At 38.4% G+C, this 16,833-nt stretch overlaps 1 protein-coding gene across 1 annotated transcript; it reads right to left on the reverse strand.

Annotated features, from left to right (window-relative positions):
- Positions 1 to 1,705, reverse strand: LOC130012925 (adhesion G protein-coupled receptor E2-like). The gene has a single exon (XM_056101079.1). The coding sequence runs from the start codon at positions 1,549 to 1,551 to the stop codon at positions 610 to 612; it is 942 nt and encodes a 313-aa protein (XP_055957054.1). The 5' UTR covers positions 1,552 to 1,705; the 3' UTR covers positions 1 to 609.
- Between the last annotated feature and the right edge of the window lie 15,128 nt (positions 1,706 to 16,833).

The following is a 16,833-nucleotide window of genomic DNA, read 5'->3' on the forward strand; positions in this document are numbered from 1 at the left end:
TTGAGTTAAACAGACTTTATACTAGATCTGCCAATTTCACGTCTTTCTTTGGGCCCTAAATATTATATATATTAGATATTCATCAACATGACATAACCCTAATCAACTGTCGATGCCATTGAATGGCTCCGATTTTAAGTAGATTAGAACGGTTCGGCCATTTATTGATTTAATTTAAAAATAGATATTCATCAACATCACAAAACCCTTATCAACTGTCGATGCCATCGAATGGCTGCGATTTTAAGTAGATTAGAACGGTTCGGCCATTTATTGATTTAATTTAAAAATGGGGAAACTAGGTCGACTCGAATGACCAGTACGGTGGTAACAATAATAAACAATCAATGCTCACATCTTGTCATAACTACAGCCATTGATAACTTAGCTCAAAATAAAGGTTATAGCGAGAACGATCTGCTCTTCATTTAAATCCTATATAATTCACCCTTAAGTGGAGTGGTTTCTATTTCCAGCTTGTACGTGACAAAGAGTAGGGTCACTTGTCCAACCTCGTGGATTTTGTCCTGGGCCTCATGTTTCCACCTACTGCTTAAGACCCGAAATGATCACATTTTTTTTAGGTGGACGCCATTTTACCACCGACATCTAAAATTTTGATTGATCTGAACGAGTGGACGAGCTCGTAACCGTTGTACCTGTAGATCGAGTCTTAAATATGCTTGAGAATTTATATCCAGACTCTCGTTTGGTCAAGAGACGACGAGTTCTGGTGTTGAGGCTGAACGACAAGAAAATAAAAACACCCTGAAGGCCGTTTAGTATGACGTACACATACCACAGAGCTGGTACGTCACCAAATGATGCGATGAAGCCGAATATCCACGAGAAACCCATCACTGACGACAACTTGATGTAAATGATGCATCGTTGACGATCTCGTTTTCTTCCCGTTACTTCCTCGCTTGTTGCCATGGTAATTTCAATGGAATACAACGTTAAGCTGAAGCAGACGATATTAAAGGTGAGGGTCAATGCCACGGGAACGAAGAAAGTGTAAATGTAGCCATCTTTATCCGCCATCCAAGTGCACGAGACTACGCCATATCTCACGTGCATGACACGTTCTTCAGGGATGACGTCCATGACCAACAACGGAATAACTATGAGACCTGGTATGACGACACTTAATGTGAAGTATATCCAGAAACTACAGGGACCACGCCTGGTCAAGCTGGGATGGAACGTAACAAGCATGTTGTAAGCTTGGCAGCTCATCCACATGAAAACGCTCAACCATATAAAATGTGTGCAAGCCGCTAGGTATTGGCAGACGTTTCCGCTGAATTTTGGTAGAAACATCAAACCTTGGCCCAAGATCAGAGACGCGGCCAGACCCATAGTGAGTTTCCCTGGTAGATTTCTCAGTTCCTTGTACAACACGTAAAATAATAACGTCACCAGCAAGAACAAAATGGATAATCCCGAGCATACCCAAGCGAGATAACTCTGGATATAGTCCATGGTAAAGAACGATAACTCCATTGACGGATTATAACAAACTAAAGCTGTAGAATCATTTCTAAGCATAAAATCGGCCGCGTCGAATTTGATATTTTTGGCATATAATTCCAGTTCGCCTTTATCAGTGACGATATATTCATCAGAGTCGTAACTGTACAACGGAAACGTGCAGTTTTCAATCGTCGGGATGTACCCAGTGTCGTTTGTGTACAAGCTGGTCTCGCACACACAAATTTGATTAAATTTGATACCGATTTCAGCATCTGTTCTCATGGTGATAATGAATAGTATATTATCCACAGGGTACAGCAGATTGTCAACTTTGGCGAAAAGTTCATCATGCAAATAATAAACATCGATATCATTTATACACGTCCAATCGTCCTCACTGCAAGAAGAGTTTACCGTGGATCTATTCAAATAATTAGTAACTGTGACCTCCATGACGGACTCTTCCGGCAATTCACTGTGCGACTGGGACAGGGTCCCTAGCAACTTCGACACCGTCTTTTCCGACAATGAAACCATTATTCTGAATTTCTGAACTTCGTTGAAACCTCTATCAGAATCAAGAATCCACATAGCACCACGTGGAAAATTTTCGAACCATCCCATGATTACCATATTTGGTGAGAAATATATATTCCATGGGTTTTCCCATTCAGTGTAGGTAAGATTGATATGTATGCTACTGGAACCTGCAGGATACGGTTGGGATTCTGGCGGGACGAAAACAACGCTTTCCTTAAGGCAGAGGCCCTTCTTAGCATACATTCCAACCGGACACACAAACCGACGACACCTGAGAAACAAAACATCGAAATTCTCATCGTCTTTACAGATCTCGCTCGATTTAAACAAGCCGTTGTTAATACGAACTTGAACTTCCGCTTCAGTGGGCAACGAAAAGAGCTGTAGTATACTGGATTCGGAATTACTTGGCGGCAGACACCAATCGCGTTCATAGGCAGTTACTCCAAATTCACACACTGAACATTCCAGGCTATTTGACTCGTTTTTCTGCTCCAGACAAATAGTGCATTCATTGGTTAATATTTTCACCAAATCTGATTTAACCTCCTCGGTACAACCCTCAGTAATTTCAATCCTTGAATAGGCGTACCAACAACTTCTGTTGGATATTCTACTTTCGATTTCCTCCCATGATTTGGCTGCTGCGTTATCACATTGTATTTCTGAATTCCACGTAACAGGTTTAATCGTGTTGTCATGACAACGAGCACAAAATTTGTTCTGGAATACCATGTCCATTAAACCATTGCTATAGCTGACAGGAGGGTAGGGAAACTGTGGGCTTTCGCAGTTATCAATCAAAGTTTGATCAGTTGTTTCCCTTGGACATGTTTTTATAACAGTTCTTCTGATTGGTGTACCGAATGAGTTTGATCTGATTGTTCCACATTCACTGTTTATCAACACGTAACGTAAAAACTGACCGACAGATGACGTATTGGTTGTTGACGGCGCGTTCCGAGGGAAACCAACCATCTCCACGGAATCACGCTGTTCATGTTGCAACTGTGTCATTTCTTGTAACAGATAATCAGCACAGAACCAGTCCAGGTAACCATAGAGATAGCATTGGCAGGAAGTAGTATTCCGTTCGAATAATGGCACTCGGTAGCATACTTCTCCACATACAACTGTTTCCGTCCAACAAACTGGAAGAAGAAAAAAAACTGTTAAAAGTTTGACATTAATTTTATCAAAACCTACACTTCCTCGCATTTCTCGTATAAGACTCTCGGCAGCGTCAGTCTCCCAAACAGAGTTGTCTTCCCTTGCAGTAGAGAATGATTCCGCGTATGCTGACCCACTGGGGCCACGGTGACTCACTAACCAGAATTCCAGGGTTAAATCCCGGCGTTAGCCCACAAAGTTCCGCGGGATCTTCCAGCGTGGTTTCCTTTTGTAAGTGGCGCAGGACAGAAGGCCTGGCAAGGAACAGCGTCAAGTCGTCCGAGTGGGGCGAACAATCCTAGAGCCTGTGTACACGTTGGTATGCACGTAAAAGAACCCTTGACAATTCAAGTGCTATATGGGCAATATTGCTCTCATAGCACATTGTATGACGTATTCCGAGGTTCCTTCCGGGGAATCATCTTGGACATTCAGCTCCCAGTTCATGCTTACTCATACTAGAACGCCTGGTTTCACTTTTTATTAGAGAAAATGAAATAACTCGACTGGTGACCTTGCTGGTGCCCTATACTTCCGACGTTTTGTTCGTGAAGTAGCTTTGAGTTTTAAGGCTCATTTCGATTACTCTCATACGTGAATAGAGATAATAATATGTAGGGTATGTTTTTATTTGTGTATAACAAAATGACACCCGAAACCATAAAATACATGACTCGTGTACTGAGTATAAAATGCTCACTGTGTCTTCAATATTGAAAACCACACGATATGTTTTTTTTACTAAATAATGGGGGGATTTTTTTACTAAACCAATCCATGGCCTAAGCCGCAAATGGAAAGATTGTTACATCATATTCTAAAAACAGGAATAAGCTTCGGCTATGCTATACTTTTGTCTTGTCTGTGATATCACTTTTGTGAACGCGGTCGTTAACGAAACAAGGTACTACTACTACTCAATATTTGATATTATGATCCCATATTTTCACCGCACGATTACAACATGAATATTGATTGAAATGGACCAATACTGAATTCCAATTCGTGTTTTTAATTTCGAATATTATGGAGGATAGTGTGTTAGAGATTTAATTAGCTTCTTTAACATTCTCGGGGTGTATAATCTGATTAAACTACTGATATATATATACTTCCGATGGCCTACACTACATGAAGATATGACCGGTTGTAATGGGAGGTCGCGTCAGAGTCATACTAGCTTCTTTGTCCCTATGACGTCAGACATTGATTAATCAACCAGCGTTGACGTTACTAGTGGTTTACCCACAGTTCCGTACATCGCACGCCAAGAACACGCCGTAACAGACCATTTCACTGACTAATCGCTCACATTAACCAGAACGCGGCCTATATAACAACTCTTGCAGATCTGTGTGGTGAAGACAAGTAAAACGAAATTTTGAACTATAAAAACGAAACGAAAAAGGGTCTGCGGGGTGTAAGTTTAATTTAAATGCTTCAGAAAATCAAGAACGTAAATTGTGTCTAAAACCAACAAGAGTTTCAGTCAGGTTATATTTCGGCTTTGTTGCCATTGGCTACATGTTTCATGAAAGATCAAAATCAAAGTCCTAATCCTATCATTGTCTTTGCAATTGTTTTGCGATTATGTTCTTAACTTTGGCATTATATGTAAAGAACAATCGTGGACCATATTCCGAACCTTGTGGGACACCATATCGAAATGAACTGAAATGGGGTTTACTTCCTATTGTTCTATTCCGATTGGGCTAATGAAGACGGGTATACGCAATACAGTGTGCTATCCGAGCGAAACTACGGCCTACCATTAAGTCGAATTCCAACTACCAAGGGATCTTTTACGTGGGCCCTAGGTTTTTCTTCATATCTCTCTATAGGATTAACGTTGTCGGCTAACGTAGGGACATCCAGGATATCGAGTCAGCGTCTTACCCATCAGGCCATCGTGACTCCAAGACAACATAGCTAAAAAAATTACCCGTTAAAATATGTTACTTACGTGCGCTTGGGACCTCCAGAATACTGATGACTAAAACGGCCATGAACAATTCCTTTCTAAACATCACTTAAATGCTGTTAATCTGCGTTGTTCGGAGAACGTTGTTCTTGTCTGTGAATCCACTGGACTTCAATAATGAATACACAAAGATATCAGACCGATGAATTCTCTGTCAACGTATTTCATGAATCCGATTTGTAGAGCCTAAACCTTAATTGATGAATGTATCAAGGCCTACTCTGGTATTAGGTGTGTAACTTGTAGAACTCTTACTGCTCCGTCCACCATGTATTTATACCGGTTTAAACTAAGGAGTGAAACTGGTACTGTTCTGTTCGCCGTTTATTACGGCTTAAACTGAACGTTGGACCACTTACTACTCCGGCTTAAACTGAGGGGTGAAACTAGTACTGCTCCGTCCGCCGTTTATCACGCCTTAAACTGAATGTTGAAACTCTTACCGCTCCGGCTTAAAATAAATGTTGAAACTATTACTGCTACGGTATAAACTGAGGTGGGAAACTGTTACTGCTCCGTCCACCATTAATGTCGACGGAAGGTTACTGCTCGGTTTACCATTTATCCCGACTGAGCCTAAAGGTGAATTGGAATAACAGAAAAACCTCATCCACATTCATACAGCACTCTGGGTTTGATTTCAGGTAAACAAACCGATAGTAATTAAAATCTAGTCTCACAACAATATATTTACACAGAGCAATACAAATTGAAATCGATGATTAATACCTGTTCTAATTCCCGGCGGGATAATTATTTGGACATTAGGGCCAACATTGTAAACGATGATATTAATGCTATTCTGAACACAGAGAACTATCTACTCTATTTCGAGACTAGAGCTCTGCACTAAATAGCCGCCATATCCAAAACATTGTTAGACTGTTTTCTTATGCAGTTGTACTCCGGTAGACATCTGTTATACGCATTTACTGACTCTGTATACAATCGTTAACATGTCCATAATCTTGTTGTTTATTTATGATTACATTATATGAAATGAAATGAAATGAAATGGGTTTAACGTCCTACTGTTCTGCTCCTATACTGGGCTAATGAAGACGGGCATACGCCATACAGTGTGCTATGTAGGAAATTTTTCCCGGGCAGCGGCACTATCGCCTACTCTTATATCGAATTCCAACTGCCAAGGGATCTTTTATGTGCAGTCCAAAAATGTTATATGAAAGGGCGCACTATAAATATGCTGTAATAATTATACACAAAAAGACTAATTAAACTTTTTTCCATTTAATTAAATGGAAGCAGAATAAATACGTCTCAGAATTAGTGTTTTTGACTAATATGATCGATTTAAAACTTAAAATGTCGGTAAACTTGCTTAGTGTCTGTTCTCTGAAGCGAAGGTTATTGTAGACCGAGTAACTTACCTGAATACGACCACGTCACGTGGATTTATTTGTCCAGACGGAGACGTGTAATGGTGGCAGTGAAAATTAACGACCATTACACAGATGGTCGTGTATCAAATATTAATTATGAAGAATAAAATAATGGCGGGAAATAATAGCGCCTTTAAATTATTCAGCTGGCTAATGGAATAAATGTCATTGGAAAAGTTTCCCAACCGTGCCTGAATAGTGGGGAACCTTGTCACGGTCCATTAACTGAGTTTTTATGTGTTGATGTTTCGTAAAGAGGGGATGTAATATACGAAAGGGAGCCACGGGGGTTAGGTGGGTAAGACGCTAGCTCACTAGCCTGGAGATCGCGTATTCGATCCTGCATGACCGAGAAAATTGAACGGGATTTTACGATGTGGTTCCCTTTTGTCAGTGGTGCAGGACGGAGGGCCTGACAAGGACAGTTGTCTAGTCGTTCGGATGGAATGAAAAACCTAGGTCCCGCGTATGCATTGACGTGCACGTAAAAGATCCCTTGGCAGTCGGAATTCGATATAAGGGTAAGCCATTGTGTCGCTGCCCGGGCAAAATTTCCGTCATAGCACACTGTATGACGTATGTCCGTCTTCATTAGCCCAATCGGAGCAGAACAGTAGGACGTTAAACCCCATTTCATTTCATTTCATTAATATACGAAAGTTACGCCGTCTCTTATTATCACAGACACGAAACTTATTATGTTTGGTTTAATGGTCGAGAGCGAGACATTAAGTAATATATTGATACTGCACGAGGCGTTAGCCGCGTGCTTTTCAAAGAAATACGTCACGTGAGTCAAATATTTCATCTAGTATAGATAATGTACGATTGGCAAGTTGCCCGTACATTATTGGAAATAATGGTACGCCAACATCAAAGGATGACGTCACATCTGTATTTTTAAACGACATTAATCGACAATTTAGTCCTAATATAAAACGTGTTCACTCAGATAATTTGTGTACTAATTCATTTTTTACGATTATTGAATGTAAACCAGGAACTTGACTTGCTATTAGAAGTTAGTGATTGTCTTTCATTTCTGCTGCTTTGCTATTGTATTTAACATACTGGGGTGTTGGATGGCCTGATGGTTAGCACGTGCGCGCTGTATCATAAGGTCTGTCATTAAGTCAACTGGCGTGGTTTCGAATGCCCGGTTGTAGGGTCGCCTGTCAAACCTCGTGGGTTTTTTCCGGGTCCTTCGGTTTCCACTCACTGCTAAAGACCCCTACGCGCAAGGGAATTATTGGAAAAAATGTAACCATATGTTAGTCCCGAAATGACCTAGTTTGTGTCGAGTGGATGTGGACGAGTGTATGGCAACAGCTTATTCATGGACGATAGTCTACTGACTGTAACATTTACTGTGACTGAAAACTGTATAACCGTTAATCGTCAATAAAATGCGATTTATATGAAACAATAATGTATTTATTTCAAGCAATTCATCGTTTAATTCATTAACAATGAGAAAACCTTATAGACAATATGTTGTAATGTTGCAATTATTGCAAATGGTATTTCAAAATTAGCTATATACTGCAATACGGTATGTCAAAATCAGAATACATGTAATTTGAAATTACGATCACTAAGATGCATAATTTTCATTATTCGGAAAATAACAAATTTCGTACGGCTTATATAATCAAAGTGATTATTTACCGCTTATTTTAATTCCGAAGTGGGGTCCACTGGGACCCAAAACCCCAATATTTATATCGCATGGCGCAGGGGGCGGAGCTATCACGCGGAAAAATTTTGTAACCCATCTGAGCACTGATGTATATTTGACATTGAATATAGCTTTGACTCGAAATCACCTACGACATCATTGTTTGAAAACATATCACAAATATTGAGTTAGTTGCACGGCCATTATGTAAAGCATTTTAAGGGATTTTAACACAAAATTAAGCAGTTTTATTCTCCAGCATATTATCGGGATTGTCCATTTAATGAGTGCAGCGTTCTGTGACCCATCAGTTTATTAGCCAGATCATAAAATACACGTTATTTGTGTATCAAACAGAAATATATACTAGGGTAGTGCTCGTGTAATTGCAAAATTGTAAAGACAAATACGTCAATTTTATTTGATCAACTAAAAGCATTTATTTTGTAATCTGCTTGATCGATATCTAGGATGGAGTAATTTTTTTTAAAAAAAAAACATACTCTAAAACAGGTTGGATTGATGAATGAAGGGGCATGATGAATTAAAAGAGATTCTGATTGGAATGATGATAAGTAAGTTTATTGCATAAAAACGCCCACGGGGAGCAGCATACAATTACAAAATGAAAAATCACATTAGAACAAACATACATAAACATAGATAAACGGTTCATTCTCACCCAGCTCAAAACTTAAATAATCATGTTAGCGTGACTAAGGTCTTATTTGGAATTAACTTGATAATGTTTTATTCAACATTTATTATAGTAAAACATGTCTGCCACCAAGGTCCTTCCAGGTTGATATCTTCACGTCTGGCAGGAAGTGCAGGCAGGAGCTTCTGTCGTTCTCGGTAGAGAGATGCCTGCGTGGAATACAGAGGGGGGATCTTCTGGATCAGCTCACGACAGTCATCTGTCCACTCAGCGTTGCGAAAACCTATAAAAATAAAGATAAACTATTGTAAATGTCAAATAAGAACAGAAAATCTATTGTAATAATTTTTGAGTTGTCAATTATTGAGATATTGTGCCATTTTATATGTTGACTTGTAATGCGCTATATAAGAAATTATTATTATTATTATTATTAATCTATTTTCTGTACTGGATTGTACATTTTAATAAGCAGATATGCGAAAGTATCTTACCTGCGAGTTCTTCATTGTACAAAGATGGGATTGGTGTCACTTCCTCTCTGCATCGTTTCCTAACTCTTTGAAGAAAAGACATAATGTCTGGTGCATGGTGGTTAGATTGATGATTGTGTAGTCTTCCAAACTTGAACGGGAGGTCATTCTTGGTATTTAAAGTTGCTGGACAACCTTGTGTGTGTTGCTTACATCGCCAGTAGATGGTATCTTTGTAGCCGTTCTTTTTGATGTATTCGAAACCAGCATGCATTAATATACGACAACCATTAGATGATGGTAAGAACCGCACCTGAACATTTACATTTGCCATTTTGACATATCAACTGAAGATGTCACTCCCTTAAATAGGGTTTAATTGAACAAAATTGATTCATTACCCAGCCCTAAACCCTTAATCAATATTTTGAGCTGGATGAGAACACCCCAGATAAACGCTGCCTTGTTCATTGCTGATTCAAGGGCGATGTGTAAAGATGCCTAAATCGAACATAATACCTAATTCAATCTTATAATGTAAATTAGAAAGGACGCTCACAACACTAAGAAAGGATAAACATGACTAGAATATATACGAATACATATAGAATATATTAGAACATTCAAATATATATAAAACGGCGAACGCCAAAAAATATGGATAACGCGAATTGATGATCGGGATTCTTTTATATCCCGCGTATTTTTTTATTCTGTTTTAAAACTTAGAACTACCGGAAAATTCACTACGAACAGCAGAAATGCCATGTGCTGATAATAAGATAAGGCGTTAATTTTAAATGCCATTTAAAGACATGTCTTATATTCACTTAATTCATTAGTTCTAATTTTTACAGCAGAATAAAAAAAACGCACTATCCCTATTTTGTTTGGCGTTATAGGAGAATCACAGACACCGGATGAAATAAGTCATTCCTGATTGTTTCAGTCATTGAACAGATCACTCCCAGAATTCTGGCAATTAAAATTGTCAAAGTTACCCCAACCCTAACTTTGCCATATAACCGTCAAATGATAAATGCATGGGAGTGAAGGAGTAGAAAAGAAGGGTAGCAAGAAATATGGTAGAAAACAACACTGTGGTGTGAGGAAAATAAAAACAGGTTTAATAAGTAACTTTATAAAATAAACAGTGAAATGAAATGGGGTTTAACGTCCTACTGTTCTGCTCCGAACTGGGCTAATGAAGACGGGTATACGCCATACAGTGTGCTATGAGGGAACTTTACCAGGACAGCAGTGCTACGGGCTACTTCCAACTGTCGGTCTACTTCCAACTGTCAAGGGATCTTTTACGTGCATGCTCATGTGTACATGGGACCTCGGTTTTCGTCCCATCCGAACGACTAGACAGGGAGAACCACGCCGGAAAATCTGGATGAACTTTCTCGGCCAATACACCCGACCTCCAGGCTAGCGAGCCAGCGTCTTACCCACTTAGATACGTGATCCCCGAGTCAAAAGGAAACAGATCACTGTTAGAATCATTTGTAACATTATTCGTCATTTTTTTTTTTTTTTTTTTTTTTTTTTTTTAAAGCAACACTTTTATTTACGTCATTATTTACAAGTATATGTTACAACATTTATTTATATTGTGCTTTATAAACGCTTAATTACAAGGGTCCCTTCTGTACACAGATCTAAGTACATAAATCCATCAATGAGGAATCAGTATGGAGGGTGTCTTAAAAAGATATTTCCATTTATTTATGTAAAGTTCCGGAGATATCTCAATCTCCAATTTAGCATGTTCTACTAAAAAGCTTTCATACTTATTAATATTGAGTATTTCGTTTCGTAGTTTAGTCCGATATATATAGAACTTAGTTAAAATAATTACATGATTAATGAAGATCCATTCAGTATTATTTATATAATCTGGTTTGTTAGTTAAACCAAGATGTTTGATATGTGTTATTATATCTATCTTTATATTGCTGCGATCTAAAATGGTATGAAAATGATTCCATATTATTTGTGAAAATGGGCAGAAAACAAAGAGATGTTCTACATTTTCTATATTAGATTCACAGAAAGTGCAGAGTGTGTTATCTACTTTTCTAGTTTTGAATAATTTATCATTTGTGAATATAATCCTATGGAGATATTTGTATTCAAAGCTTCTCAGTTTTATACTAAGACATACAGTGTTTATTATTTTAAATGTGTTTTCTACGTCTAGATCGCTTAACTCGGTATTTAGAATGTATTCCCATTCTGCAATGGCTCTTGGCCTGCTGAACTTTGCTTTTATCCGGCTATCATAAATATCTTTTGAATCCACGTTGTAAAAACCGGTATTATATATTTTGTAAAAATTAGTATTTATATCTTCCAAAGGAGTTATATTACAATTAAAATTGGTATGTATCGCACTTTCAAATTCGTTCGGTTCCTGTACATACCTCAAAATACATTTTTCTATTACATTTAAGATAAATTGATGTTTTTCTAAATATTGAGCATCGATCTTATTTATTTTATCAAAATATTCACTAACATACCAAATATTCTTGTTAAAAAAAACTTTTAAAAATATAATTTTATTATTAATCTTTATATTTGTATTATTCCAAATAATTTGATTTTCAGCTTGGACAATGTTCTTTATATGTGTTGTGTAAATTTTATACCAGCTGGCATAAAGGTTTTTATAAAAAGGAATGTTTAAATTTAGCTTTTCTGGAAAGTTGCAAGCAGGTAATAAATTTCCACCATATTCAGCCATAATGAATTCATATGGTATGAGCCATGTTTGAAAGGGTGACTGGTATATTTTTTTAATCCAAAAAATGCTATTACATATTAGGAATTCTTTTAAGTCAATCATTTTTAATCCGCAATTTTTATTGTTCTGTATAAGAATATCTCGCTTTATTCTATCAGGTCCGTTCCATATAAATTTGTAAAATATTGAATTTAGTTTTTGAATAGTAGAGTCCGACTCTGGATTAACAGTTGCCGGGTAAAGAATTTTTGAAATACAAAATGTTTTAATTATTTGTATTTTTCCAATTAAATATAATTTATGTTTATCCCATATTTTTAATATTTGTTCTATTTCATTTATTTTATTTGTAAAATTTAACTCATCGGTTATATGAGTGTCTTTTGAAAAATGTATCCCGAGAATTTTTATGACTTTTTCGCACAAAACTATACCGGTTGATTTTAATTTTTGCATTAAATTCATATCACAGCTGTTTAAATCTATAGCCTCTGTTTTATTAACGTTAATTATAAGTCCTGAGACTAAACCAAAAAGTCTCAGTATCTCAAACAAATGACGCGCAGAGCTAAAATCTTTTAATAATGCCGTTATATCGTCACCAAAAGCTACAACTTTTATGGTTTTACGTCCAAATTTTATTCCAATTATATTTACATCGTCTCTAATAGCGTATAGTAACAGTTCTATGATTAAATTAAAAAGATTGGATGACATTGGATCGCCTTGTCGAACACCCCTTTTTACATGAAAATAAGAGGTTGTAAATCCATTGTTTATTACACAACAGGTGATATTCTTGTAAAGGGTTTTATCCATCTAATAAAATTACGCCCGAAACCGAACGACGATAAAGCTTTGATTAAAAAATCATGATTTATGCTGTCAAAGGCTTTTTTGAAATCTATAGCTAAAAGAAAGCCTATTATTCTTTTTTGTTTTGCAAGATCAAAACAATCGGAAATAATACGGGTATTTTCATGAATGTGGCGACCTGGTATAAACGCCGATTGATTAGGGTGTATTAACTGGTTCAAAAATGGTTTTAATCTGTTCGACAAAACCTTGCTCACCAACTTCACATCGACATTAACAAGCGTAATGGGCCTCCAGTATAAGCATGTTCTATCTTTATTACCTTTAGGAATGAGTTTAATAACTGATTGACGTTGTGTTACGGATAAAGATTCTCTCGGATATATCAAATGGTTAGCATTATCTATTGACGTAGAAGGTATAGTAGTTGGGTCTGGCTCATAAGGGGTTGGTACTTGACTATTCATATTGTATTCTTTTGAGGTTACTTGTTCGCGGGAGCATAATAAACCGTTCATGTCATTAGTAATTGTAGGTAATGCATCGCGGTTATTCTGACTGTGGTGCTTCTCCTGGGAAGAATGGTGGGATGGATCTGGTTCGTGGTGCCCGTTATGGCTGCTTGCGATGAAATCTGTAGCACCATCATGATCTAAGACCTCTTGGCCATCACCTTGATAGAATGGGAGATGAACAGAATTCAAGTTTGAGCTATGTTGTTCGCGGTCCGGACTACATTTTATGAGACCATTGTTGAAAAAATCAAAACTTTGTGATTTGGGTGAATTATCTTGTGTTCCTTCACTTTCCGCCATGTTCTCATGTTCCGATTTCTCCTAAAACAAACAAACAAATAATTTATTGATACTTGAAGAATCATGTTTTCTAGGATTCCTGTGAAATGAAAAGAAATGAAATGAAGTTAAACTGGTGTATTTTTCATACATCCACATGTAAGTGATGAATATTGTCGTGGCACCTGTCTGTGTAATCAAGCTACGTGTTAAGGGTTTCGGGATGAGCTATTTCACTATAAAGGAGGTCCATATGTCGATCTATGTGTGGGGTTGGGATGGCCTGGTGGTCTAGAGTGCCGCACTTGACCTCTAGTTGGCCGGTCACCTCTGGCTTGCGGCTGTGGTTTCGATACCTGGTGTGGGCGTATGTGGGTTTACTCCGGGTACTCCGGTTTCCTCCCACAGCAAAGACCCAAGCGTGTGCGCTAAGATAACAAAAAATGAAAAATAAGACCTGTCTGCGGACGTTAAACACTAAGAACAACAACAATGATTTCTGTGTCGGTTCATCTATCGACCCTAGTAATGATCGAGAAAGGTGCCTGTTCGGGATTGCTCAGCCTTGTTTCGCCGTAGTCAGTGGTACAGACAGTGGGGCCTTTGCAAGGAACGGCGTCTATTTCATTAGGCCAAGTGTTCGTGTACAAGGTGGTGGGCACGTAAAAAAGAACACTTGGCAGTTCGATAGAATTGGGCGTGTAGCACACTTCGTGGTATATGTCCGTCTCCATTAACCCGGTTCGTGCGACCCATCCATTATTATTAGAGTTCTCTCCCTTGTCAAATCGAGTCATTTAAACGTCAAAATTTTATTTCGTCAAATTCACAAACATAATGTGTAGTGATACAATTTACTGTGTGTCTTTACCATTCAGATTTTATAAACAACGTAGCTAGCCTCATACTGAAATATTCATAAACTTTAGACACAGAAAATGGCACATCAGATTAAAGATGGGTTCCCGCGTACAAACTGGGTGATTTAATGGTATATATGGACCAAACATTGTAATTGCGAAGGAATGCCCTGCTATTAAAATTCGATCAAACCAGGTCATGTTTACGTCACGTCTTGGGAGTCCGAGGAGAATTCATTGCATACATAAGACGATGTTGTCTTTAATCGCTTACTATTTATTACAAATATCGAATCCTAATTAAATTCTCGGATTATCCACTACCCGCGTCTTTTTCCGTCATTTTTTATCTCAGAAAGTATTGTACGTCTAACTCTTCATAAAGTTTATCAACTTGTACATCAAGCGCTCAATGTTCGCTTGTGACCTTTGACATCACGCGTGCAGAAGTTCCTAATCGCCGGGCTGTTGATTATGGGAACCCTTACTTTTTTGTCCTGTATACGCTCCATGAATGTTTTTCGGGGAATCCAGTATTTTTCTAGTAAGATTGGATATCTCTACTTTCCATATATACCAAAAGTGCCATACTTTTATTGAAAATAACCACCCGATAAATACGTTTCTGGGAACTCATCTTTAAACCAAATTCAAATTTTTATTTTGGAGGATTTCAAGGTGCCGGTGATTCTACTAAAACGGCGGGGTCGGGGTGTTGTGTGGCCGAATGGTTAGCACGTGCGCGTTGTATCATAAGGTCTGTCATTGTGTCAACTGACGTGGTTTCGATTCCCTGGTTGTAGGTGACGAGGAGTAAGGTCACCTATCCAACCTTATGAATTTTCTCCGGGTCCTCTGGTTTCCCCCCACTGCTAAAGACTCCGACACGCAAGCGAATTATTGAAATGAAATTGAAACATATGTTGGTCCCGAAATGACCTAGTTTGTGTCGAGTGGACGTTAAACCACATTTCTCTCTCCTTTAAACGGCGTTCGCCATTCGCTGTTTTAGGCGAATCACAGACACCGTAAATCTGGCTCTGATTTTATTTAAGATGTTGCCAGGATAATTAATATATCTTTAATTAATAATAAACCATACTTACACGTACCTCAAGTAAGTCGGTCATGTCTTAAAACAACAATATGATATCGATGATTATAAACTTGTAAATGGAAGTAGTTTATATCACGTGAGTGAATGACCAGTAGGAGTGTATGATATATCGATGATAATAGTGGGATAACTTTAGATAATAGGATTATACTCTAAGTTAAAGAGGGGGGTTGAATGACCGAATGGTTAACTCTTGCGCGCTGTATCATAAGGCCTGTCATTGAGTCAATTGGCGTGGTTTCGATCCTCGTTTGTACGTGACAAGGGGTAGGGTTGCCTGTCCAACCTCGTGGGTTTTCTCCGGGTCCTCTGGTTTCCTCCCACTGCTAAAGACCCTACACGCAAGCCAATTATGTAAATAAAATTAAACCATATGTTAGTCCCGAAATGACCTAGTTTGTGTCGAGTGGACGTTAAACCCCACTTCTCTCTCTCTCTCCCTAATTAGGTCGTAATATCCCATGATTAGTACGTAATATCTCCTGCTTAGGTCATAATATCCCCTAATTAGGCGTCTGCTGTCCTCATGAGCCTGATTGGTGCAAAGAAATGAAATGGGGTTTGACGTCCTACTGTTCTGCTCCTACTGGGATAATGAAGACGGGCTTACGCCATACAGTGTACTATCAGTGAATTTTGCCCAGACAGCGGTGCCACGGCCTACTCTTATACCAAAGAAATCTTTTACGTGCACGACTATATGTACACGGGACCTCGGTTTGTCGTCCCATCCGTACGACTACACATCTATTGCCTGACCCTCTGCCCCGCAGCACTGACAAAGGGGGGGGGAGGGGCACGTCGGAAAACTCGATGAACTTTCTCTCCCAACGCAGGGATCGAACACGGGATCTCCGGATTAGCGTCTTACTCACTCTCAAAAATATTCAATGTTGACAGGAGCGGATCCAGACCGGGTGGGGGTGTTGCCCTCCCCCGCCCCAACCCCCTGCTCAGCTACATAAAAGTTTTTATTATTTTTTTAAAAAAAAACCAACACTTTTATGAGAAAAATGCCACGGTCGTGTGCTTTATCCTTTATCATCAGATGGTGGGATGGGGATGGACATTCAAAGCGCGAGATAATGATATAGACATATGTGATATCACAATTA

The sequence above is a fragment of the Patella vulgata genome, chromosome 5 (genome assembly GCF_932274485.2).
Source record: "Patella vulgata chromosome 5, xgPatVulg1.2, whole genome shotgun sequence".
Taxonomy (NCBI): Eukaryota; Metazoa; Mollusca; class Gastropoda; family Patellidae; genus Patella; species Patella vulgata.